The following is a 26,773-nucleotide window of genomic DNA, read 5'->3' as shown; positions in this document are numbered from 1 at the left end:
TGACTGGCGCTGGACGTGGTGGAGGGGCAGAGTTCGATCCATGGCTCAGGCTCTGGCCGATCAAACTCCGCCCTCAGTCTCTGCTGGAAGTCCCGAAAACTCCTGTCGGTCTCTCCCTGCTGCCAGAGGGCTGTGCTCCAGCCCCATGCTGACCCAAGCAGACACGCGAGGATGGTGATGGTCTCATCAGTGTCTGCTGCCCCACTGAAGGGTCCTGGGACCATTTGGCTGTCCCACACGGGGCTGGGCACGTCGCTGGAGATGGTGGTGGGCGTGTGGCGTGGGGGGTGGTGGACATCTTCTCCAGCATGCGGGGGCGCTGGTGATGCGCTGCCGTTCAGCTGGGGAACGTCCGAGCAGAGGGAAGGCGGGTCGGCGACTGGAGCTGGGAGGGCATCTTCCCTGTGAGGCAGTTCCGGCAGTGCAGTTGCTGGCTGGCGACCTCCTGTTGCCCTGTTCCACCAGCTTACCCCCACATCGCTGTCCTCCTCCTCACTGTTGTCGCACCTCTGGGACTGACGTGGGTTTCCACGGACCTCGCAACGATCATGGACGGGCACGATGGGCGGAGCCATCCCGGCACCGACTGCCCAATCGGCGTCATCCTCGTGTTGGTCTGTGTCGACCTCATACCCTCGGAAGTCACGTGGATCTTCACGGATGTCGCGACAATCTCGGACGCGCGCGCTGGGTGGAGCCATCCCGGCCCCGACTGCCCAACGAAAATCCACGTCATTGTCGCTTTCGTCATCCGTGTCCTCCCACCTGTGACTCCGAGGGTCGTCCACCCTGCGGACATCCTGGACCCAGGGTGCGATCAACTCCCAGGGACAGTACTCTGGCCATTCGGGCTGGAGCCTGCCCACCTCCTCGCTGGACGAACGCCGCCGTTGACGCTTCTCACCCCCCTGGAAGTGACGTGGGTCCCCACGGACCTCGCGACGATTGCAGACTGGTGCGATGGGCGGAGCCCAACTCTCGTCTCCCATGCTCTCGTCGTCGTCCGTGTCGTCCCAGTCCACGGGGAGTCTTGCCAGCAGAGCGCAGAGTTCTTGGCTCGACATGGCGAAGATCGTGGGGGTCGCATCTTCTGCGCTCGCTGCCCACGTCACTTCCTCGCTGCTGCCGACGCCAACGTCCTCGCTCCGCCCACTCACCCGCCGACGTTGTCGCTTCCGGGTTTCGCGGAGTTTCCCGGGGGTGACGTCATCACCCGGCGCCGCGTACCACGGCTTCTCGGGGAGAAAACGCTCCACCAGAACGGGCGGCGTGTCTCTCGTCTGGCGTCCGCGTTCGCCGCGCCGGGCTGCGTCTTTCGCGGCGTTTCTTCTCCTCTGCTTTCTACCTCTGCGCTTTTGGGGGGGTCGCTGGCATTCTGTCACGCAGTTCGGGTTGGGGACTCCTCCTGAGGGGAGGGTAGGTGGGGAAGCGATTGAGCTGGGTCCTCCGGTAGCCAGTGAGGAGGGCGGGCCAGGCATGGGCCTGCGTCTGCCTCCAAAGGGGTGGAGCGCCATAGAGCCCCCGGGTAGGCATGAGGACCCAGCTGGGACAGGCAGGAAGAGGGCCTGCTTGTCCCAACGGACGCAGAAGGGGCTAGCCGGATGGTCTGGCAATGCCTCCCCCTTGGCACCAGGGCCGGGCAGCGAGAGGGGCTGCATAGTCCCAGAAGGCACCAGCCTGGGGTGCCTGGAACAGTCGCCGGAGGTTCTGGGACAATCTCCCTGCGCGGTGCAGGGGGGGACACAAGACGTGTCAGAGGAGACGTGTGGAGACAGGGCCCACACGTACCCAGATGGATCGGCCCTGATTATTGTGTGCAGGTACGAGGGTCCGGGGCCGCCAAGCGGGACCACGCCGGGGAGCCAGGCCGAGGGTCCGGGGCCGCCAAGCGGGACCACGCCGGGGAGCCAGGCCGAGGGTCCGGGGCCGCCAAGCGGGACCACGCCGGGGAGCCAGGCCGAGGGACCGGGGCCGCCACGCCTGACCACGCCGGGGAGCCAGGCCGAGGGACCGGGGCCGCCACGCCTGACCACGCCGGGGAGCCAGGCCGAGGGACGGGGGCCGCCACGCCTTACCACGCCGGGGAGCCAGGCCGAGGGACCGGGGCCGCCACGCCTGACCACGCCGGGGAGCCAGGCCGAGGGACCGGGGCCGCCACGCCTGACCACGCCGGGGAGCCAGGCCGAGGGACCGGGGCCGCCACGCCTGACCACGCCGGGGAGCCAGCCCGAGGGACCGGGGCCGCCACGCCTGACCACGCCGGGGAGCCAGCCCGAGGGACCGGGGCCGCCACGCCTGACCTTCTGTCACGACTACGGACTTACGAGGGAAGGAAGCGCAGATGTTTGACATGCTGGGAAGGGGGTTTTATTATAACAAACAACGAAATACAAATAAAGACTGGCGCGGTGGCCGAAAACGATTTAAACTTAAATAAAGAACATAAACAAACCCGTAGGCGTGTGGCGATTGCCAGAACTCAAAACACATAACACCAAACAAGGTCAAGTTCGTGCATAGAGTTCACGAAAATGCCAGCGACCCCGAACGGGCGGAAACTTCCGGCATTTATGGGGCGTCAGGATTGGGTTCCGGTGTGGAGCCCAGCTGCAGGCAATCCTGACAGGGGTAAAACATTTCCTTCTGACGTTCATGGGAAAGCGAGCCCAACGAGCGCTAAAGGATCAAATGAGAACCGACACTTGAAGGCTGTTCAATTTACCGATTTTCAGACAGGAGGGGTGCTGTGTCCCACAATCGACTTCCTTTTTTTTTTTTTTTTCTGTTTGTTTGTTCAGCGTATTCCTTCTGGTGATGGTGAAGTCAGAAAGTATATAAGTGAATGACATACCGGGGTCCAGACTATTTGGGCATAACCCCAAGCAATCTCCTTCCTTCAGGCTGAGTTAAATACGCCGAGGCCGGCAGAGCAATGGCACAGTGTTTCATCTATTTATAGGTTACCCGGCGTCCGTGCACACACTATAACACCCACACAAAGCATTTCTGAGTTTGCCTATCAAGAGGAAGCCCTTCGAAGACACCACGGAGTGATGGATGACTTGTGCTGAGGTCATCTCCCAAGGGAATGCAATTATCCGTGCCGAAGCCAGCTCATTTCTCTATTGTGCTCGTGTAGCTGGAACGTTGCATTGGGAATCAAACAGGCAGAACACCCCCCCCCCACACACACACACACACACACACACAAGCTGTGTTCCATTCACTAGTAAACAGTATTCCTGATCAGAGAATAACAAATCATAAAGCAATTTTTAAAGCAAATAATGAAACATTTCAGGCAACAAGTACAGCAAGTAATAATTATTCAGAATATTTGCATATTCGTTTTAGTTGCTTTTTTACTGCTTTCGCAAGGAATAATATTTACCCTTCAACTTAAGGAAATGTGACGATCAGTTTAATGTGCATTACCCTTTACAGAGGTCACATGGTGACATGGCATTTGGCAACATGGCCTCACACATCCAGGGTTTGAGTTCGAATCCCAGCTTGGCCCTCCTTGCTCTTTGCTAGATTTACACAGTGAACCCCGTCACGTGGTGCTGCATGCGTTGCTTACGTATTCCACCTGCTAAATCTGTAGTCTGAGGTGAAATGTGTTTCATATTTTACTTTTTGGGGCACTCTCCCTCTGCAATGACGCACCACTGAATCGATAACAGTTATCAGTATTGTCATTTCAGTCCTCGAGAAGTTAAATAAAAGCCCCACCCGCACTGAAATTGGATTGGTTTACCTGCAAAATAAGGCAATCGGGATGCTCTTAGTCTTGCATGAACTACATGAACACATATGCACACGCTCCATAATCCAGGGGTGTTCGTGCTTCTCTCAAGTACACGGTACTCCCTCGCATGCACGCTCTGGTTTGCTTTCTCTTCAATCTGCGGGCATCAGGGAGCCGCTATCGATATGATTGAGAGTCCCGTAATTTCCTGGAGACTTGGGACGTCTGGCAGCCACACGTCCATTTAGAAGTAATATAAATACACACAAAATATGCACATTTCTGCCATGTCATTCACATATTGCACATTACACCCGTAATAACATTACTGACATAGTGGCAGGTTAAGTCAAATATTCAGCCCAGAAATCTATGTTCCATATAGGTAACAGGAACACCAGCACCAACCGAACTTAACCTAAGGCTAAATACATAACCGATATGACAGTAATCAGGAGTTTCGGGGTCCTAGAGCGCTTGCTGGAAAGTCAGGACAATGCAGATATGAGCATTAACATGGCCTATTTTTTAAATACAATCCGCAGAATGGCGGGACCTGTTTCTTGGTGCATCAGCTGGCTTCATCACATGCCAGTGATTTATTTTCGTGAGCATGGGACTTAAAAGGCACGTGAGACCGTTGTGAAATGCATAGTAAACGCAAGTGGTCTTGTAGTATGCGGTCAGCTGTATGCGCCATTCCTGGTCTCTGTTTTCAGTAATGTGAGGTGGGGTGAGAGGGGGAAGGTTTGCCTCAGAACAGTTTGCAATTATTCATTGGTCTCCATATTTAACTTCAGCAGGAGACCCAGCCGCTGATGATGTGCCAATTTGGATGATCACCTGACTCTCAGAGCTGAAACCAACACTGCCTTAGACAGAGCGAGTCTGATTACAGCTAGCTTGCTAACATGCAGCAGGTACAATAAAACTGTCTTCATTTACATAACATTGAAAAATCACTTTCCACTCAGGGTCACCTAGCATAGGTGGTGGCCTTCGGGAGGTGGGAGGAAACTGGAGAGCCAACACGAGGAGAACGCGTAAACTCCGCCCTGCATGCACAATATCTGAGCTGGGATTTGAGGTGTGAGGTCACGTCACTAACCGACACTCCACCATGCGGACCATTTAAAATACATTTTATTGAAAATTTGATGTTTTCCATTCACCCAATTATGGCATTCAAAAGTAATCAAAATCACACACAAAAAAATCGGAACATTTATGATTTGTGAACATATCTGATATCAAAAGGATATCAAGTAAAGTCAGAGGTGATCGATGGCGCCCATTAATGCCTGTCTCAAGTGCCAGCTAAGGGCACTGACACCTGCAAGGCCTCACTGTGCCCTAAATCTGTCTCCATTTTAACTTTCCACACCAATAACCACTCGTCTGTCCTTTTATCTCACTTGCTTTTGTTACTTAAACACACACACACACACACACACACACACACAGAGGCAAATAAATAAATAAAGAAATGATGAAGAGTGAGCCCAGGACCAAAGAGAAGGAGTGAGGTGAATGTGTCCATTTCACATAAGAAACATGCTGAGTGGCTGTGAATCCCAGTGCAATCCTGTGATGAGACAGAATAATTGGACCCATCACACTGATTTTTCTATGCTGGAATGAACACCAGAGTGTTCAGGACTTTTAGTTTCTCACTTATGCTTGCATGTGACTGTAGTATTTCTTAAACTGTGTCTCCAAATCTGCTCCAGATACAAGTTGCATGCAACTATGAACTAGTTAATTATTATAGAAGACCACCACACGGTTGTATGCCTCCACAATCAAATCCAGATATAGAACATGAGGTTGGGATCATCGTTTGCATTTAAAAATCCCTCAACTGGACATCAGGTATCATACTAGGCTCATACTGTATATATGAGCCATGTCACTACTGAGTGTAAATTGTTCTGGATAAGGACGTCTGATAAATAGTACATATATGATCATTTTAATAGTTATCAGTTAACATAGTTAACATTTACCTAAAATTAATTGATTTATCCAGTAAATTAAAATTACACATTAGAGCAACAATAAATCAATGTACTTTTGATACTTTAGTACATTTCAAAGCAAATATTTTGGTACTTTTGATCAAGTTGTAGTTTAAATGGAGGATTTTTACTTTTACTGTAAAATGACCTGTGTAACTGTACTTTTACTCAAGTACATAGTTTGTGTTCTTTGTCCATAGCTTGCTACTCCTCACAGAATCAGTCTCAGATTATGTGCATTACAGGAGCGATGCATAAAAAAACAACAGAGCTTATTTACATCATGCCACAAGATTGACATTATTCAGCCTCTTTGCTTCTTAAATCTGGTTTTATCAGATATAGTGTAAAGTGACATGAATCTTAGCAACAATATCAACAGCTTGTCCACTATTATATAACAATTAAAAGTTGGGGTGGTAGTAGCCTAGTGGGTAACACACCCGCCTGTGAACCAGAAGACCCGGGTTCAAATCCCACTTACTACCATTGTGTCTCTGAGCAAGACACTTAACCCTAAATTGCTCCAGGGAGACTGTCCCTGTAAAAAAAAAAAAAATGTCCCTGATTGTAAGTCGCTCTGGATAAGGGCGTCTGATAAATGCTGTAAATGTAAATGTAAATGTAAAAAATCTATTTAAAAAAAAAAATCTAGCATAAAATTTACCTTTTATGATGCATTTATGAACATTCCCTCACTTTAACGAAAACTGATGAAGTAGAGTAATACTGAGCACTGTAACTGGATGTTTTTCGCCAAACCCTGTGACATAGAGCCCACATCAACCCCTTGGCTACATATCAACAGAAACAACAAGTTCTGCTCTCACCTCAGAGAAACGCTGGACGTCCTGGGTCAGCGTTCCAACCCGACTCCAGTTGTAGTAGTTGAGGAACTTCACCACTGCCGGGTTCACAGCGTTGTCGGAGGGGACTGTCCTGAAGAAGTTTGGGTACTTCTTCTTGTCAGCAAGGACTGGTGTGGTTGCAGCAAAAGACAACTGCAGAAGGAAAACAGAGCATGTTTAATTCCTTCAATTGGTCTGTATTGCATCTTATTTATCAGTTCTCTACTAATTACGAAGTTGTGCGAAGTAGTCCCAATCAGTTTTTTAACCATTCTACCATTCTAGTATTTAATATTCACATTTACGGCATTTATCCGACACCCTTATCCAGAGTGACCTACAATCAGTAGTTACAGGGACAGTCTCCATGGAGATGTCTTGCTCAGGGACAGAATGGTACTAAGTGGGGTTTGAACCTGTGACTTTGTGGTCTTCTTGTTCATAGGCGATTGTGTCAGGGTCGCTGTGGTATTGGCGGCACGTTTTTTTATCAGATCAAAGCTGAGCTTGAAAGCGCCAGGGTCGCAGTTCGCCCATGTCGGCACGGACTGTGACTCTGGAAGTCCATTCTGCAGGTGCGAATGAAGCGACACACTCACAAATCTCTATAAAAAGCCAGAGCTCACACCTTCCAAGAGCACCTCAGGGTGACAGCAGCGCGAATGTTTGCAGCGATGACAGCCGACCTCATCTGACTGCCTGTGGATGGGCCAAGTGTTAGGGAGAGTTAAAAAAAATAAAAAGCTTCTGCAGATCCCTGCAACTGCTCAGAGCATTTGGCTCATTTTGTCAAGAAATCAAAATACACTCAAAAGGCCAGGAAATACCGCCACACTCTTTAATCTTGTTGAATATCAGGAGAAATTCCAGCTAGAAGTGGGTATCTGGTAATCCTACAATACAAAAAATATTGAAAAAATACATGACTAATGATAATGATCATAATTATCGGCAATGTTTGATGCAATCATAAAATTGTTGTTTTGTCAATAAAAAAAAAATCCAGTCCTGATGTGATCAGTGTTGGAAATGGCTGTTAATGAATGGAATATCTGCATAAATGTAGAGAGGCCCATTATTGAGTTCCAATGGAATGCAGTGTTGAATAATGCAAGCCTGTCACTTTAAAAGCTCCATTGATTATTAGAAAACCTTTTTGCAATGATCTTAGTGCAGCTGAAAACAGTTGCACTGATGAGAGGAGCAATAAAATGGGGCAAATTTGGAGTATCCAGTGCCTCAGCAATTGTGAGTTTGACTACATAATTTTTACTATCTTTGTCAATGATTATTAAAGGTCCCATGACACTTTTATATTGGTCTTATTGGTCCCCTAATACTGTATCTGACGTCTCTTTCCAAAATCCAGCCTCAGTGCAGATTTTCAGCCACTTTGATCCAGTCCTACAATGAGATTTCCCAGGACGCGCTGTTTCGGTGTATGTAGCATTAAATGTTAATGAGGAGAAGAGGGCCTATAGAAGTTGAAGGGACATTCGCGGAAATGACGTCATCCACACCATTCACCAACTACAATGTTTGGCGCAGACAGGAAGTTGTGTCTGCATTTTTACAGAAAAAATCGAATTAAACCACTGGTTCTATGCGTGATGGTACAAAAAAAATTGTGCTCAATTTTACAATCAATCACCAAGCAACTGCAATTCTTCGCACATTTGGAAGCCATGACGGTCAGTGGAGATAATGTTGCAGGGGAGGGTTGGGAAATTCTCTGGGTGGAAAAAGCTTGAGAAACGGGAGGAAACCTTTCCCATTATGACGTCATAGGGGGACCAATTTCTAGATCTGACCGTCTGAGCTGCCGCTCTCTGAACGGTGAAGCAGAATGACCAAATTACACCCATCGCCATTTCTAGCCACTGCAGACATGCTGGGGGAACTCATATTAATATTAAAAAAAAAGTCACATTTTCATGATAGGGGACCTTTAAGTATCAACTGGGTAATATTTTCTATTCTATTCGTATTTGTAAAAGAGTATCTGTAAGACATTTTGGGTCGAATGAAAATTCTAAGTTGAGAACAACTGGTGTTTTGGTGGGAGACATCTTACTTACGCCCCTTTGCTCCTTGCCCCCACCGTGCGTAATGTCATTTTTTGCGCCTTGGTGAGAGCTGTTAAAAGCCGGCGCTGATGTAACCCCTGCAACACAGCACAGACTCAGACTCCAGGCCGCGAAGCTCACTTCATCTGGTCACAGCCACTGTGTCTGACAAGAGCCAGCATTAATTTGACTCCCCGTGCGTTCCCTTCCCGCATCTCACCCTGTCCCCTCCCTCCCGTAGACAGTGACACGGCTTCCTCAATCCAAATCATGTTGTCAGTATTTCACAGCATGTCATAATCTACGCGGTGTCTGAACACCAAGTAAGTATTTAACTAGTATTTATCTGGACTACTATTTTGAAGGATATGCTCTGGTTACATAACACAGCTAATGCTAATTTAAACCTACTTACAGATGGAAGCCCCGCCCTTTTTTAAAAAATGCCATCGTCCTCATATCTGGCCCATATTGGGTCCAAACAACGATTTCCAAATATGGAATGATGCGACGCAGCGGCTAATTTGCTCACATCACAGCGTGCCCTGGTTCTGTCAGATTACAGGTTGTTACACTATGGCTGAATGCTCTCAAAAAAAGGAACAGATTGAATACCAAACCTGATTCCTGACACACACCCTGGCCTTTCGACGCACCCCAGCGTGCCGGGCCGCGGTTCAAAAACACTGGGGTTGGCATTGACAGTTGACTGTTTAATTTACAGTGTAGATATTTCGTTGTCCTATTTAGCTACTGCTCCCCGTGACACTTGTGTGGGTGGGGTGGGGTTTGGAGGGTCCATCGACGCTGCGTTTTATCTTCTTTTATCTGAGACACGGCATGACCACAGGCCTCCCTGGGAGAGAAGCCATTGTAAAGAGCTTCCTCGTAGGTGGGACAATGACACAGAGAGAGAAAATAATGAAAGAAAGATAAAGAGAGCTGTGGTCATTAGTTCACATTCACATCAGATAGGCACACTGATCTAAGATCAGTTGTGTCTACAGGCTCTTTAAAAAGTCAGTGCAGTGTGAAAAGTAAAACACTGACCCCATAAGAGAAGCCTGGGATCCTTGGTTAATAATGGAATTTGAAGTATGATATATATCACAAAGATTGTAACAAATGAGGAGGGTTTATATATATATATAATTATATTTTACATATAAATATATCATTTATATGAAATATATATTTTTTTAATAATATATTCTTTTTTTCTTATTATTTTTTTATTCTTCTCATTTGTCACGGCCTTTGTGGCCCACAGCACTTCACAGTGGTCCCGCAGGTAAATAGAGAGGTTGGGCCTTGCAGCACTTCTCCTCGTACCTTCCAGCCTCTCTAACCTCGTAAAGGGCAGACCCCCTATGGCACTGAATAAATCGCATGAGTCAGTACTGTTTATTTGGCCAACACTGAGCACTGGTTTAGGACCGGGCAAGGCACTGCGCTGGCATCCTTCGATGCTCCCCTACGCTTGACATGACGTGTCCATGCTAGACACGTCTGCCCACTGAGCTTCAGGATTTTAACCTGCAACCCTTCGGTTACAAGTCCACTCCTGTTAAACGATCCCTGGCCCATTTGATGGCTCAACGATCAGGCATGATCTACCTGTTGATGGCCCCTGTTGTGTTTTCTCCGCATGCGTTCTCGTATTCGTCTATTGCTTGCTTTGTTTCCTGACTTGGCTGCTAGGTGACCCAACCCTCTGGGACTGTTTACCTCCATAGTCTTCAAAGCATCGCGGAACAGGAATGGCAGCCAGGCCCATCCTGAACATCACATCTGCTCATTGTTCTAAAATGTTTAGGAGAAGTATATTTGACCAATATTTTGCATTATTGCTGGGTTTTTACCTCTGAAAACAGCAACCAACGACACTGGGGCATTTACCCCATATATAGGAAGGTGTTCTTTTTCAAAAAAAGAGTCACAAATCTGTTGGTGTGTGTCAGTGTTTTCTGTAAGTGCCCAAGTGAATCCTTATTTGGCGGGTGGGGGGGGTGCCACTGCAGGTGTCCTGCTTGTCCCTCTGTACCCGCCTCCCCCGCCACCCCTATTCTGGCTCCGACTGTCTCCCCAGCCTGTTGACTGCGCCTCTGCCGTTTCACCGGGTTTTTAATTGCCACCCCCCCCTGCTTTCTTAGTCCCATCCATCTCCCGGTGTCGGTGTTAATTAAAACGGCAGAGAGTAGCGGCTGCCCGTCACTCCTCCGCGCTCCGCAGCAACGGGGACGGGACGGTCACGGGGCTCCCGTAGTATCGGAAGGTAAAAAAAAATGACTTTGGGTATATAGGGGAATGCGGATAATGCAGGAGATTTCTACACAACGAGGTGGGAAATGTGGAACATGGAAGCGCGTAACTGGGGCCCGGGAGCAGAAGAGAGGAGGGGGGGCAGGGGACGGAGGACGCATTGCGAATTCTCGCAGCGTGCCCCGACCGAACAGGCTCCACCGTGGCAGACTCTCCTGACACCTCAGCGCGCCGATTCTTGCCGCCAGGAGTCAATAGACGGCGTTTCCGTTCTCATTAAGGCTCTCCGGCCGAATTCCAGCGACCGGGGCCCTCCAGGACGAAATATCCACGCCACTTTTTAAGCACTCCTTGCTTCCGCAGAAAATGATTGTTAATAACGGCGTCGCTCGAACGGCTGTGACCTTTAGACCCCGGCGGCAGGAGCATCGAAGGCCACGACTGAAAAAAAGTACGACGAGCCCGAATACGAGGCGACCACCACTACAAAATGGCGCGTTTGGCACGATATTTCATCCTTTTTTTCTAGATTCAGGCAAATACAATGTGTCGATTATCATAAAAGAATTGGATGGATCGAGATGATCGGAAATATAAGGATGAGAAATCTCCCAGAGGCCACTAACACAAGGTCCCTGAGGATTGGCCGGCCCGGAGCTCTGAAGCCATGGAAGCCCCATCAGTCAATTAGCCGTTTTTTTTGAAGCAGGGATGCCCCAGGGTAGCCCGAACCAGCCAACTGGACCTTCAGCCACCCCAGAAGACCCTCAGTAAGGACACCATGCAGAATGAACGCAAAATATACGTTCCGCTTGTGCTTTGGGTGAGTATGACAGGGTTTTACTGTCTAGAGATGGTTAAAGTCGCTCTGAAAGAGGACACAAAAGAGCGTTCTGCATGCAGGAGATGGTGGAGAAGAAGCATGGCCTCGCGGGATGTCAGTGTAGTGCGTGGTTAGCAGCTTTAGCCTGAGGTCGATGCGCGAGGGACGTCCCTACACGCCGTGGTGCCGGCAGGGTACCAACGTTACCCCAGCGGAGGGTGACCCCCTTCCGCACGTCTGAGCTGCGATAAGCCAATAGATAATTAATCTGGTCCCGGGCCTGTCGAAACAAGGCCTCCTACCACCCGGTTTCACTTCCGCCGTCCCAACAGGCCAACGGCGCGCCGCTGGGCGCCAGGGCGCGTCACGTACGCGGTGTTCATACAGCATTCAGGGGAGCCAGGCAGGGCCCTCACCCCTTCGCCAGCGCCGCTGCTCGCACTCTGCCCGGCCCGGCGGCCCAACGAGACGTTTTCTCACCCCCGCCGGGGAGCGCTCGCCGTCACGCCGTCACGCCGACGTCAGCCGGCTCCCTTTTGGTGCGCCGCGCGAACCGAGAGGGAAGAAAAGAGAAGCGCCGCTCCCGTCTCCCGTGCCATCTCGGCCTCGCCGCGTGACGCAGGCGCTAAAAAGGAAGCCTGCTGGCAAGCGGTTGGCGCGGAGGGCAAAGGGAGGAGAGAGAAAAAAAAGACGACGCCATCAGATGTTCTAATAATCGGCAGCAAGCTGGCATCTCTGGCAGCGAGGGTGGACGGTTAGCGCCAGACACCGGGCCGGAATGCTGGGAGGCGCGGCCCGCGGGACACAGGCCCGGAAAGAAAGAAACGGCGATGCGGCGAGCGCCGGGGCCCGCATACTGACGGGGCCGATCAGAACCGGCCGTCTGACGCACGCCGTTTAACCCCAATTAGTGGTGTATTTGGGGGCTTGTTAGGCAGCACACTTCCCTGGAATATGAGCAGGAGCAGATTACCGTGTGACGCCACCACGGTTTGAGGATTTGCTCTATTGGTCGACCTGTTTGAAACACTAGTGCATTTTAAAAAGACGAATATTGTGGAAACGTAATTTCTTTGCATATTCTATATCCATGCACATAAAGTGCAAAATTTGGTTTTCATGCTGAATAGCACAACCGGATGTGCATTTTTCTGGACAAAACATGAAATATGTTGAAAATGTTGGGAATGAAATAAAGTCAAAAGTCTATATTTTTTTTAATTCACAGCATTGTATAAATGTGCCTTTTCCAACGTTTATCTGAATTGGGTTTGTAAGATATTACTTATTCATTTATACAGGGACTAAGGGAAGAAAAAAATTACAACAAACAAATGACATTTTTCTAAATAAATCTAATTTGCAATGCAAAATTATTTAGCAAGAGCAATGATATTTAACATTTGCATTGTTAAACACACATTCCATGTATTTTTTCATGTAGTTATCATTAATATCATTAACAAAAGCTAAAATGACCACCACACTGTTACTGGTTCGTTTGTTTATCGTTGAAAAAACCTTAGACATAAAATATTAAATAATGTTAATATGCAACATTATCAGGGCAGCATCTGGCGACGCCAAGATGTTCCTCAGTGTGACATTATTGAGGGATGGATGCCCCTCAGCCAATCAGAATGCCAGGACGGAACCTACTGTGGTGCAATGAATAATAAAGAGGAGCTGGCTCTGATGCTGATCCCGGGAGTGTTAAGGAAAATCATGCTCGACCAATCACATGCTTAGTTTTATATGTCTTTTCTGTTATTTGAACATACTGACATGCCCGTGCATTTTTTTGCTCCTCTCAGCCTTCTCGTAGCTTCCAGTGAATAGGGAACGACGCCTATGAACAAACGTAAACGATAATGAGATTGTCGGTGGGATATAAATGACTGTGCTCGCTCAATTTTTCACTCCCTCCCTCCACATATAAATTGCAATTTGATACTGTAACCTGAAATCTCACTGCGTTCCTGCTGCTGGCTGATCCAGCGCCATGAAAGATTAATGAGAAGATGCTGAGAAGCCTTTTTTTTTTTTTTTTTATTCACTCATTCTTTTTTTCGTGCTTCCCTTCCTTTCCTCTCACTCGGATGGCTTATCCCTCCGGGGTGTGTGAGGATTACCTGGTCAGGCCCCCAACCCTTTTACTCTTTGCGACCCGTAGTTCCATTGATCTGTTGCATTCGTTTTTTGGAATTCCGAGCTAACAGGGGAACAACTATGGAGCATCCATGCAGAAATACGTTGCAGTATGAAAATCACACCGCATCAGGTCAAAGTAATTGCTGCTTGATATTGGTGCTGCACCCTGTAGTTTGCATTTACATTTATTCAAAGTAACTTGCATTCACTAATTACAGGTTCAGCCCCTCAGGGGTAATGAGGGGTTAATTGTTTTCCTGGGGGACACCGTGACAGTCGCAGAATTTTTTTTTTTATTTAAGTGTCTCGAGGATATTGAGATTGATGGTCCACTCGAAACTGCGGTGGAGGCAGGTCCTGTTCCTCGTTTATTCTGCTCAGTGGGACCAAGACTGCCCTTCGCATGAATTCGGGTGTGTTGTCTTCCTCTGGCATCTCAATTAAATGAGCTGTACGGTAAAAAAGCAGCGCGGGGGAAACCAGTGGGACGGAAATCTTTTGAGTGGCACATTGGAGAGCGAGTCGAAGCGCGGGCCCAGATTGCTTCTGAACGCGCCATTACCAAGAATGACGCAGCATCTGGATGCCAATGATGGCGGGGAGATGGGAAGAAACTCCCTCCATCCCAACTGGCACTTATCTCATTTACGCCGGCGGTATTTTCGGGAGGCCCGGACCGCTGAAGGGAGGTATTGCGTTACCAGACAGCGCGGTGGAAACATTATCCGAGCTGGGAAAAGTTACAATGACTTGCCAAAGTCTTGGCTGGTCAGGGTGTAATTGGCTACACATCCGTGAAAGCGCTCCCTGGAAATCAATATAACCGGCAGGCCCATTTCCTCTTTCCATTCATAAAAAAATTGATAAATAATTCTTATCCTCCATTTTCATTTTTTTTTTTTTTCCTGTTTGGGAGACTGGGACAACTCTCTTCTGCACATTACACGTCCGTCTTAATAGTAAGTAATTTGATTTGCTGTGCATCAGTCCTCGGAGGAACCTTAACGTGGAAATCTGTCTGGAGATGAGCAGATCCAGATAAGCACTCTGGACCTTTATCTTAAAATCTAATGTACAACAACCTGATCATGATGTGGTACGTGTGAGCATTGTGACAATTAACCAAAAAAATACACTGTTGAAAAATGTCAGTGTGACCAAACATGGGCTGATCTTACATCATGATGACTTTACTAATATGTTCTGGAATTTCCATAAAAAAAAAAAACACCTAACTGAACCAGGTGGACTGAACCACCATTAATTAGTGAGTAATGACAAATGACACTATGGACAGACCACAATTACTAAATTCATAAATGATGAATGTATTAATAACAATGCACAGATGCTGCACGGCACCCTTGCTGTGGCGTTACGTAAAAAAAGTATTATGCATTCATAAATACACATCAGCGTTGACATGAATGATTTATGAGTGGCCAGCGAGAAGGGCGTGTTGGCAGCGGAACAGGGTAAGAGGTAATGGAGATGTCCTTTACGTTTTTTTTCCTCCGACGCTGGTGTAATGCTGAGGGAGGTCTTATTGTTATCTGGCTGCTTGTTTGTTGCACGCGTCGCTGATTCATTTGTAGCAAATGACTTCTCGGTCGATTTTGGGCTCTGAGGTGTGTTGCTCTGCTGCTGTGCAATCTGTCTCTGTAAAATGAACATAGATGTGTACGGCAGTATATTTAAACCCAATGCCATTCGAACGTTTAGGGTCGTTTAGAAATTTCCATGAAAGAAAAAATTAAAAACAGGAAATGGGTTTGAATAGAAAAAGAAAACTGCAAAAAGAATAATAAATAGTCATTGACAGAATTTGAAAAGATTATGCAGGTTAATTTACATCTGTTCTAATGTGAAGTTTTATTCATAGGTTTTATTGTTATTATAAAGTTCCTCTCTATGTGAATGCAGATATTAATCCAGTCATCAACGATGTCAGGACTGGAGTTTTCACTCATCTGTCATTTTAATGCACCAAACGAATTAAAAAGTGAACGTGGTGGGTGTATATATAGTGAAACTAAATCATATGTATCATATATATTGGAGGAGGGACGGTCCTGAGCATGAGATATCACTTCTGCGATTCACCCCGAATCTCCAGCAGCGCTCCACAGGGGAAGGCATTATCAGTCTACTCATTCTGTAAAGGCACGCTGAATGGGAGATCCAGAAAGCCGATTACACCTTTAAAAGGTTCTAAACGATATCAGCAGATGATGCACGAGGGCGTCTGCCGGTGAGTTCCGTCTGTGTGGTGGATAAAAAGTGGGGTGGGGGGGGGGGGACGGGGGGGGGTTGTAACATGCACTGTCAGACGCAATAGGAAAGGCTTGACTGACAGAACCTGAGGGCCAACGCAATTTCACCGTATAACATACAGCAGTGGGGGAAATAAGACGACTAATGCCGCTCTGTAGATAAGGGCTAATATGTTATATTGTGTAGCACGTAGCAGCAAAGTATGCGGCCACCCCACAACTCCGCTTGTGACTACAGTGATCATGCACCCACTAACAGCAGCATGCCTACCAAGCGTAAGAGGGCATAATATGACAAAGCGTGATTTTTAAATCAGCTTTGAGGGGTGGACGCTTGTGAGGGGAGCCATGCATGGCCCTATACACACAGCGCTCGCTCACACACACACACACACACACACACACACACACACACACACGTGAAATCCCCACGAGTCACCATCGCCGGCTGAATAATGCATGAATTTAATTTTCAACACTGGCACTTACTTGCCTGCCCTCTCATCCGCATGGACTAGGCCTCGGTGCAACCCAGATTGCTGCTGGATTATTCACAGATTATTCATACGTCCCTTTCCTCGCATGTGTGTGAGTGTGTGTGTGTGTGTGTGTGTGTGTCTTTGTTTATGTGTTGGTGTGCATGTGCCAAAACAAAAGCTTAAGACCAGCACTGGCATGAGAAACATATAAAAATGCTACTGGTGGAAATTACAGGGGAATTGCACTTTTTTTTTTTGGCTGCAAATTGAATTGTATGACTGATGAAATGCATGAACAATAATGACAAAAGATTTCATGACTGACATCAACGAAGAGCTGATCGTTTTCTGAAAAAAGTCTTTATGCTCAGGAGCTGCAACCAGAAACAACACTGTTGTGACCTGCACTATTTTGCTCTGGGAAGCAGTCGCGGCCGGGGTTGGTGTCCCATACAAACATCCGACGGCCCTATTGTCCAGAGTCTGCTCGCCGTTGCAGCCAGCCTCATGTCCTGACTGACCTTGCTCCATGACCACTGACTGATTCTCTTCGTGATTCTTTGGGTTTGCTATTGTCTGGTTCCTGTTACGCCCCCTGACTACGATTCGGTCATGCCCCCGACGATCGCCCCAAGACCATCATACCGCCTGCCTCCATTCACTACAGCTACACCACGGTAACCATTGACTCTGCTGCTGCTCTCCCGCTGAGTGCTTGCACTCTCCCTGCCCATGCCCTCTCTGCATCATCCCCAAGCTATGAGATGTCTGCTCGTGTACCTGACAAAAACCCCACAAAAATGATTAAGTTCAGCATAAGTAGTTTGTAACATGCATCCATGGCCCAGTTTGCTCCAGTCTTCCATAATTACATGTAATTAACTACCTAAACTAACCCTTTAACATCTCCAGGGACGCTGGCAGGTCCAAATATCCACCCCAAGTACTTGGGGTGCTGACTAAGGCCACTGATTCCATTTAAAGAGAAGGTTCTGGAAAAGGGGTGTGGCCTAAACAAGCCCTTTATCTGACCTTCCACATACAGGTCCCAAATGCCAAATGAGTTAGACTTTCCTGTCCATTTGTTAGAACATACGTTCATGAAGCATTTATGGATGGGGAGCAGGACTGGGAGCCAGGAAGAAGCATCTCCTTTTCGTGCCACACAGATGACTTCACTTGCAGTTCTGATGCAGCCTTACGTGGTTCTCCACACAGCAGTTACATAAGGCCTCAAGCGTGGATGCTGCACCGTTTTATTCTTGGAGACTCAGCGTGCCCAGTTATGCGGTCTAACTATGCGTGGGTGGTCCTATATTTCTATATTTGTGCGTGTTTTTAAGTGTGTATACACAATTTCTAATATTTTGTTGGGTTGATGTGGTTATATGTGTGGAAATCAAATATTATCCCATCTTTAATGACCAATAACCTGTACAATCCAATTGAAAAACAACAACTTAAACTTTGTTAATGTGGTTTTTGATTTCATTACAGCACAAGCAGCATTAACAATCTGCGTAAAAGCTGGATAAAAATGACTGGATTTTCTTTTATGATTCATAAAAAAAAAATCCTCAAAACAAACTTAAAAGTTTGTTAAATGTTTTAAAAAAAAAAAATTCTCAAATTGACATTTTACATTCTATTTGCATTTTCAATCTGAGAAAATTGAGGGTTAAATCAAGGGAGAAAATTGAGTCACATGTTTAAACATGTCTTCCATAAGCTCCTGTGGCACCTGTGTGGTGTTGTAATACAAATATTCTTAAGGTTATGTTCCATGCAGCAGATATTTGGGTGCATCTGTTCCATACTAAACATAGAAAGAGGGACATTCTCACCTCTGCCATTATTCATTAGCCACCATGTGAGAAGGAATGAACATAAAAAAAAGAGAAGACAGCGTAGAAGGAGCGGAATGGGAGTTCTGCATGTCATATCTGCACAGTGAGTGGGCGGCACCGGCCCTGTCCGGTTCCATCAGTGCAGTCGCCTTGGTGACGGGGGTGAACGCCAGCTGGGATCACAGCCACGGTGCGTGACTCATTTTCTGCAGATCGTAGCCATGACCGTCAAGACGAGACTAGCATCCACTGTGACCTCACCCCAAATGAGATGGCGGTGCTTCTAATGCTAAGCTGCTGCTGCAAATAAAAAAAATAGTTCCTGCAGCTCCACCAATCAGTAAGATGCATAACTTTTAAAAGATGTTTTAAGATGTTTTAGCAAGCCAAATGACCCTATCAGGCAAATGAACATCTTATTCAGCCACCTTCTTGCTTGATCAGCTTCCAATTCTGAAAAGAAGGCCTATTTTTGTTCATTACTACACTAACACAGCTGTGATTTGACGGTCTGTGCACCTACCATGTTGGCTGGGCCTATTGCGCTCAGACAGTAAGAGCTCTGCTGCCTGCTCATTATTTTTTCACCATCTCTGATCGGAAGGGAGGGGTAATGTGGTGCATGGGGTAAAAAAAAAACACAGGAAGAAGCAGCAATCTGGCTTCAAGGATGCTCTGCACATAAACCATTCCGCTTCCCTCCGGCCTCTGCGGCGGTCCTGTCCCGCCATTGAACCACAGTGATCTGAATCTGCAGACGCGCCGTGATTGTGATTCGTGATTTGCAGTTACTATCGACTTTGTGCTAAATCCTGGGCCATCGCTCCCTCTTCTCCTCTCCTCCATTTCCTGTACCTTTCATCTCCTCACCGATGTTCATTTCGGCTATGCTCATCACTGAATGTGTAACACGATTTACTCATACAGAATGTACAGAGGGCATGGATATTCCAAAAATGACACATCCAGGCGTCATTTAAGAAAGAGAAATGTGTCAAATATTTTATGTGCAACAACATTTTTGGCAAAAAAAAAACATAAGACGAGCACCATAGACAACATCTGTGTTGATGGTTTTTTATTATGCAGTTAATACATGAAAAGTTCATCCAGGGATATTTCTGAGAAGCGGCAAGGGCCAAAGACAGGAAATAAGGACAACAAAAGCGAACCCACAGGCGTGTGGCAGTTTCCAGAGCCAAAACACAGACAAGTGTGGAGTCCAGATTAATGGCTCTCTGTATTTAGGTCCTACACAGTACATCCCTTTAATTATTCTACATTTTTGCTTAATTTTTTTTGTAATGCAATTTAAGACCTGTTTTATATCTGTTTTATACCTGTTTTTATATTATTATTTCTATTCAAAACTATTTAATAGACAGTTCAGACATATGTCTAATGTGACTTAAAAAAATGTGAATACATATTAAATACATATTTTTTTAAATGTGGAAACACTATATGGGAATGACCATTTGGGAAACAGTTCTATGTATTCCATATAAAACCGGATTAAATTGTTGGCTACTGGCTCAAAAAAAAAAAAAAAAAAACCTCAATTTCAGTATATAAGTGTTCTGTTTATTCCTGTGGCGATTTCTGTGATTTCCTGTGGGTTGGAGCGTTGATGTGAGTGTAGCCTGAACGTGTCAACAGCCACTAAAACAGATCAAGCCAGGTGATGGCGGGGCTAGAATAATGGCTTCGGTGTGTGTTGCTTGAGCCTCTGTGTTTTTTACGACACAGATCAACCCGCTAGAAGAATTAACCGCCGGTGGTACGGTAATAGTATATTTCTCAGCTTCGCCGTGTCAGTTATTCCTCCTCAAGGTCCGCCTGAACGAGCGAGCACCAGAAAACACCCTCTACCCTCGAGGCGGTGGCCTTGCAAATATTTCCACTCAGAGCAACTGGTCTTTAGTGCCGAAGGCCCGTAATTGGGACTATCTAATTGGGTTATGCAGGCACTGAATTTCCCGGTGGTTATCTGAGTCGTAGAGGTGACTGAAAACACACTCGCACCACCTTGAGTAATGCAGCCAAGTGTGTGCAATGAATAAGTGGTCAACGCTACGCTAATCAGAAGGTTGAGGTTCGAATCCCGCCAAGGTGCCACTGTGGTGCCACCGAGCAAAGCACCGTCCCCACACACTGCTCCCCGGGCGCCTGTCATGGCTGCCCACTGCTCACCGAAGGCGATGGTTAAATACAGAGGACACATTTCATTGTGTCACCGTGCTGCAGTGAATCACAATCACTTCACTTTCAAAGCATGTTAGACTTCATTTCAAAGGTCCAAAGAGTGTTTGAGGGCACTATTTTCAAACTGGTGCCAAGGGTGGGACTTGTTCACTGTGATATACATAACTAGATAAAATAAGAAATAATAACTGCCCCTTTTTGGTTAGTGCTCTCATGTTTTTCTGCTTGTGTTATCTAGTTTTTTATGTTCTTTGATCTTATGATGGGAATATTTGGTTTTATGAGTTTTCGTATAATTTAAAAATAGTGCCCATCATTTGAAAATGTATATGTTTATGTGATTTTTTTAGAGAGAGAGAGAGGGGGACACATGTGTCCTACTCAAGATGTTTCCAGAGATTACTGCTGGACCAGGAGTCTCTATATTGTCCACTACTATGATTACAGGCCCACGTGTCTCAAGCTGTTTCCAAACCACAACCGGCACCACAGAGGTCATCGATCATTCCACCCAGGCTTCTCAACAAATTCAGGTAGGTTTGGGTCTGGGTAACAGCCAAGAATGAGCAGTGGGTGTGCGGATAACCTTACAGAAAACTGCAGGAATGTCTTACAGAAGTTCTAAAAGTGCAACTAGAGTAAACTGAGGCATTTGATTATAGCCAACCCAAGTGGGTTCTAGGAAGTGAAGTAAATAAAGCCCCATGGTCACCAATGTTATAGAGCAGATACAAAGAGTTGAGAGAGATATCTAAGATGTATTTGAATCAAGGGCAGGTGTGAAGTGACAGTCTGAAACATTATCATGAACTTTCCTTTGGGATCAAAACTGTATCTATTTATCTAATGCAAGAATTGAGAGTAGACCAGCAGGTTGTAAGACCACAAAAAGAGACCAAAAGAGAGGGACGTGGCACACGCTTATGTACAGTCAGTAGTGACAGGGACAGTCCCCCTGGAGAAACTCGGGGACACAATGGTAGTAAGGGGGGTTTGAACCTGGGACTTTGCGGCCTGCTTGCTGATAAATAAATAAATAAATAAAGTAAAGATAAGCGAGTGTGTTACCCGCTAGGCTACTACCACCTTTGGTGATGAAAGGGTTTCAAAAGTTAATCAGAATAAACCTCTGGCCCGATGGGGCAGGGGGGTCTTCGGAGGTCATTTTCTAAACACATGACGACCGTTGGCCCATAATTTACAGCGGAGAAAAGTGAATCTATGTTTCCTTTTCCATGGTTTCAAGATTGGAGACTATCCCTGTGGTGGGCTGGTGTCCCGCCCATAGGGCTGAGTGGTTACGGAAAGCCAATGAGTGAGTGAGTGAGAAACTTCTTACGATTTGAAACACTATAAATTTGGCCACGGACAAGAGTCCCCCTCTTCCAGGGGGCTCCTGACCCAGTTGTGGAGACAAGCGGTGGCATCGCTGGAGCAGGGGCTGCTGGAAATATCTCCTCACCGGGGAAAAGGCTCCGCCTGTCAACCTGCGCAAGCCGGCGTTCGTTCCGCCGCCGCTCCGGCGCCGGGCCGGGCGCCCAAAATAGTCTCCGGCTCTCTCAAATGAGGAAAAATAACATTTCTGTGATTTCCCTCCGTGTGAAGGCTCATCCCTGTGGCGAAGAGGATGGGAGAAACAGAGCGTGTGCCCGCCTGCCAATCGCATCTCAGGAGGGGTTGAAACGATTTCCCATGGTGCTCGGGGTCTCTCCCACCAACCTGGCGTTGTGTTTCGTTTTTTTTTCTTTCCTCATCTCTCTCACGCGCTTTTGAAATGTAAAATAACTTTTATTAAAATAACTTTTTGATTCGAAATTGTCTGCATCTGACTGGTCCTCTAGAACAGTCGTCCAATGTGACTTTGCTCCCTTCGTCATGCTCGTCCTTGGAACAGAGACGATTTGTTAAACGCTTGCAGTATGCGACCGTAGACAGGTTGGTTTAGGAGTTGGGGGGACGTCCTCGAAAAGAGACGCTGTTAAGCCCCCCCTCTTGCATTCTTTCCTGCTGCATTAGGAGAAATTACACGTCCCCGAAGCTGACGCCGTGCCTGGACTCTGGTGGACACCTGCTGTCCCTCATTGGCAGGCCTCGTCCTCAGCCTGCGATTACTCTGCTTCGCCTGCGGACGTGACCTGCCTGCCGATGGCACCTGATTGTCCTGTCCGTGGACCGTCCGTTGACACAGGGGGACCCTGCCTAGCGTGCCCTCAGCCACTTGGTCACCTTGAGAATGCGGTCGAGTCGTACGGAAGGAATCCAGTGCTCGGTGTCCAATTTAAACCCTTCAATATCAACGTGCTCCATGTATTTGTGTCATTAAGGAGGTCTTTGCTCCAGGGGACAATGCAAATGTACTCAGCATAGTAAGCGTCTCGGGACCACGGGGACACACGCAGAGTGCCAACACTTTATTTTCAAGCATCGCGGCCTTCTGCGCGTATTTTTTTCATCCCAGCGCGGCCGTGTCAGAGGGCTGACGAGAGCGGCGTGGGGAGTTAAAGAGGGGGGACAGACAGGGGGGAGACGAGAGGGTCAGTCGATGACATTTTTCCAATTGTTTTTTTTTTTTTTTTTTTTTTTTTCCAGGGAGAAGTCGCTCGAAACGGCGTGCCGTCTGAAGAAGGAGTGGCGCCGACAGGGGTTCGGCTCTGATGGATTCACTCCGAGGTTTAACTGTCCACCAAAGTCTTCAGATCGAATCTCTGCCTCCCTGTCAGCGGTGCCGACCGCGGGAGCCCGACGCTTTGACGCTCGCCCGGAGCGGCGCGGCGCGCCCGGCCCGAGCTGTTGCAGGGTTCTCTTCAGATGTTCATTTATTTATTTTCAATTTCCAGGCACTCTCCGAAAGAGCCCTATACATTTTTAAAAAGCCATCTTCTCGCCTCTGAGGCCAGAGGCGGCCGAGGTCCGTGGGTGTCACGGCAGTAAGACATCAAGTGACATAACTGGTCCCAAGAGACCCTGGAGTCCCATAGAGATCAGGCCGGGTTCACGCACCGGAAACCGCAACCCAGCCAGAACGCTTATTACGGGACGATGCAATCACCATTTAGACAGCGGTGTTTCAACTATGGGGCGTATTTAAGAACGTTTGCACATGTTTTGCAGGGTTAAATCACCAAGAGGGAGAACTGCCAGACACTAGGCTCCTCCCACCTTAAGATTATCACTAAAAGTTAGCATTCTGGGTGACAGAACTAGTATTGGGATACATCATAATAAAAAATGATGATGCACATCATATAGTAAATAAAACTTTGCTTTTGTTAGTTAGTGAAGAAATTGCGCTTTGTGGATTTTGTAATGAGCTCCATTTTTGTACTGAAGTTGCTGCCAATGGCCAGAATTACAAATTATATGTTATGTAATGATGTTATGTAGTGATGTTTACCCCAGCGGCTAAGGAAGCGGTTGCCGGTTCGAATCCCGATCTGCCAAGGTGCCACTGAGGTGCCACTGAGCAAAGCACCGTCCCCACACACTGCTCCCCGGGCGCCTGTCATGGCTGCCCACTGCTCACCAAGGGTGATGGTTAAAAGCAGAGGACACATTTCGTTGTGTCACCATGTGCTGTGCTGCAGTGTTTCACAATGACAATCACATCACTTTTATGTTGTAAAATGATACCAATGAATACAAAGTCTGATTAAAACAAACATACTGCTATGAATAAAATGTAGACACAACTGTAGCAAGGCTCTACACTATTGCAGTATTTAGGATTTCACACACAGGAAATAAGATGAACATGGTTTGCTAGGACATTTTTTTTAAGTTACGTTATGTTCTGGAGAGGAAGAAGCTGTGATGGCAAGACCACAGCAACATGCATCACCAGGCCACGGCTCATCTGAACCCAACATCCGAGCCTGTATTCAAAGAAAGCCATCTGATTCGATTGCATTTTCAATAACACTTTCCCAACACAGCCCTGCCTACATCACACCACCAGACCCATGTACCTAGTGGGTGAAACCTATGAACCAGAAGACCACAAAGTCACACGTTCAAACCCCGCTTATTTTCCTAGAGTATCTCTAGGGGGACTTTCATTGACATTTACATTTACAGCATTTATCAGACGCCCTTATCCAGAGCGACTTACAATCAGTAGTTACAGGGACAGTCCCCCCCTGGAGACATTCAGGGTGAAGTGTCTTGCTCAGGGACACAATGGGTAGTTACCCACTAGGCTACTAACACCCTTTCCTTGTCACTCTGTCACTCTACTTTCCTTGTCATTCTGGATAAAATATCGTTGGTGTAATTCTTAATTGTGTTTGACAGAACAACACATTTTTTTAAAAAGTAGTAACTTGCACTTATCCAACATCCTGGGTGGACTGCATTATTTAGCCCTTCACTGCTGCAGTGACCAAAACCCACACACACACACACACACACACACACACACACACACACACACACACGCACCCTGAAGAGCTGCCACTGTGTACACACGGGTGAGTGGCAGGTCCAAGTTCATCCACATCACTCGGGAGTACCGCCGCTGCACAGACAGAGCTGACAAACGGCACGCGAGCGGGGCGACAGGAGAGGGGAGGGCGTGAGAGAGGGGGAAAGTTCACGAGACCTGATCAATAAACAAAATAAATATTCCACGGCCGCAGTCTGACAGCACGTCAGCGACAAGGGAGGCATGGATAGAGAGAGAGAGAGAGAGAGAGAGAGAGAGAGAGTGATATCACACTGCACTCTTCCAGAAATCACAGCCCAGGGAACGCACAAGTCACCTTTCCATTAAGCCTCAAAACGCACACACTGAGACTGCGGATAGAAAATTTGACTAATGGAATCACGGCAAATATTTTCCACATTTACAGGTCACATGATGTTCTAAAATGCATGTGTGTGAGCGAGGATGCATTTTGAGAACACGTCACTAAACAGACAGATGAAGTTCAAGCTCTTGTTGTGTTTTATCAATGTGGAAATCCAGCAATCACTTCCTCTTTCAATGGGAGTGGTTAAGTTATCAAGTAACTTAAAATTTCAACCCCTTGGTCATCGTATTATTACATTTTTTTAGAAGGGAAAATGAAATGTCAACACCATGGACGAGGGCCTTTATTAACATATTCTGTCCTGATCTTCCAAGGTAAGTGTGGCTTACTTTCAATTATTCCCCTATTCATATTTAATTGTGCTGGAAAGGTCAGGCGTGCTGTTTATATGAAGGAGCCTTGCTGGCAAGTCAGCATGCCTGTTTAAAAATGCACAGCACAAGCCCCGGGAAGCCGCGACTTGGTTGAGGTAACCTATGGAACGACAAATATCAAGTAACACATCCCATCAAGTCCCTGTCCGTTTGCCAAGGGAAGTCGGTTTGCCAAAGGGAATTACTGGATTGGGAAAAAGTGGGGAGTAGAGAACCGTATTTGAACCGTAAATAAATATATTTACATTGTGACGCCCCGGGCCCATGGGGCTGTCACAGCAGGTGCCCATGCACCCGGCACCAATTGGGATTAATGGATCGGGACTCCCATAAAACCGGAATGCAGCCGACAGATCAGGGCTGCGACTTGCCAGTGGACACCGTTACTTACTTTACGTTTGTTTTCAGTTCCTGGCAATCGCCACACGCCTGCGGGTTCCTTTGGTTTTGGCCCTTTCCTTTGTTCTCAATAAATCCCACGTGACATACATCTAATGCCTTTTTGACGTTTGGTTAAGGGATTGGGCTGAAAAGGGCATCTTAATTATGTGTTGGGGCTCGGGCAGTGGTGGCTTAGCGGTTAAGGAAGTGGCCCCGTAATCAGAAGGTTGCCGGTTCGAATATCAATCTGCCAAGGTGCCACTGAGGTGCCAGTGAGCAAAGCACCGTCCCCACACACTGCCCCCCGGGCGCCTGTCATGGCTGCCCACTGCTCACCCAGGGTGATGGGTTAAATGCAGAGGACAAATTTCACTGTGTGCTGTGCAGCTGTGTATCACATGTGACAATCACTTTACATTTTACATTTTTACATTTACAGCATTTATCAGACGCCCTTATCCAGAGCGACTTACAATCAGTATTACAG

At 47.1% G+C, this 26,773-nt stretch overlaps 1 protein-coding gene across 2 annotated transcripts in view; it reads right to left on the bottom strand.

The window, feature by feature from the left end:
- gabbr2 (gamma-aminobutyric acid (GABA) B receptor, 2) overlaps nt 1–26,773 on the bottom strand; it is a 168,459-nt gene that overhangs the window by 73,489 nt on the left and 68,197 nt on the right. For both annotated transcript variants that reach the window (XM_028964540.1, XM_028964541.1), the window contains one exon: nt 6,600–6,770. In XM_028964540.1, coding sequence (XP_028820373.1) covers nt 6,600–6,770 — 171 coding nt within the window. The remainder of the gene's footprint in view (nt 1–6,599; nt 6,771–26,773) is intronic.

This window comes from Denticeps clupeoides, chromosome 20, assembly GCF_900700375.1.
Source record: "Denticeps clupeoides chromosome 20, fDenClu1.1, whole genome shotgun sequence".
In the NCBI taxonomy this organism is placed as follows: Eukaryota; Metazoa; Chordata; class Actinopteri; order Clupeiformes; family Denticipitidae; genus Denticeps; species Denticeps clupeoides.
Note: the sequence above shows the minus strand (reverse complement) of the source record. Positions and strands in the feature narration are given on the sequence as shown.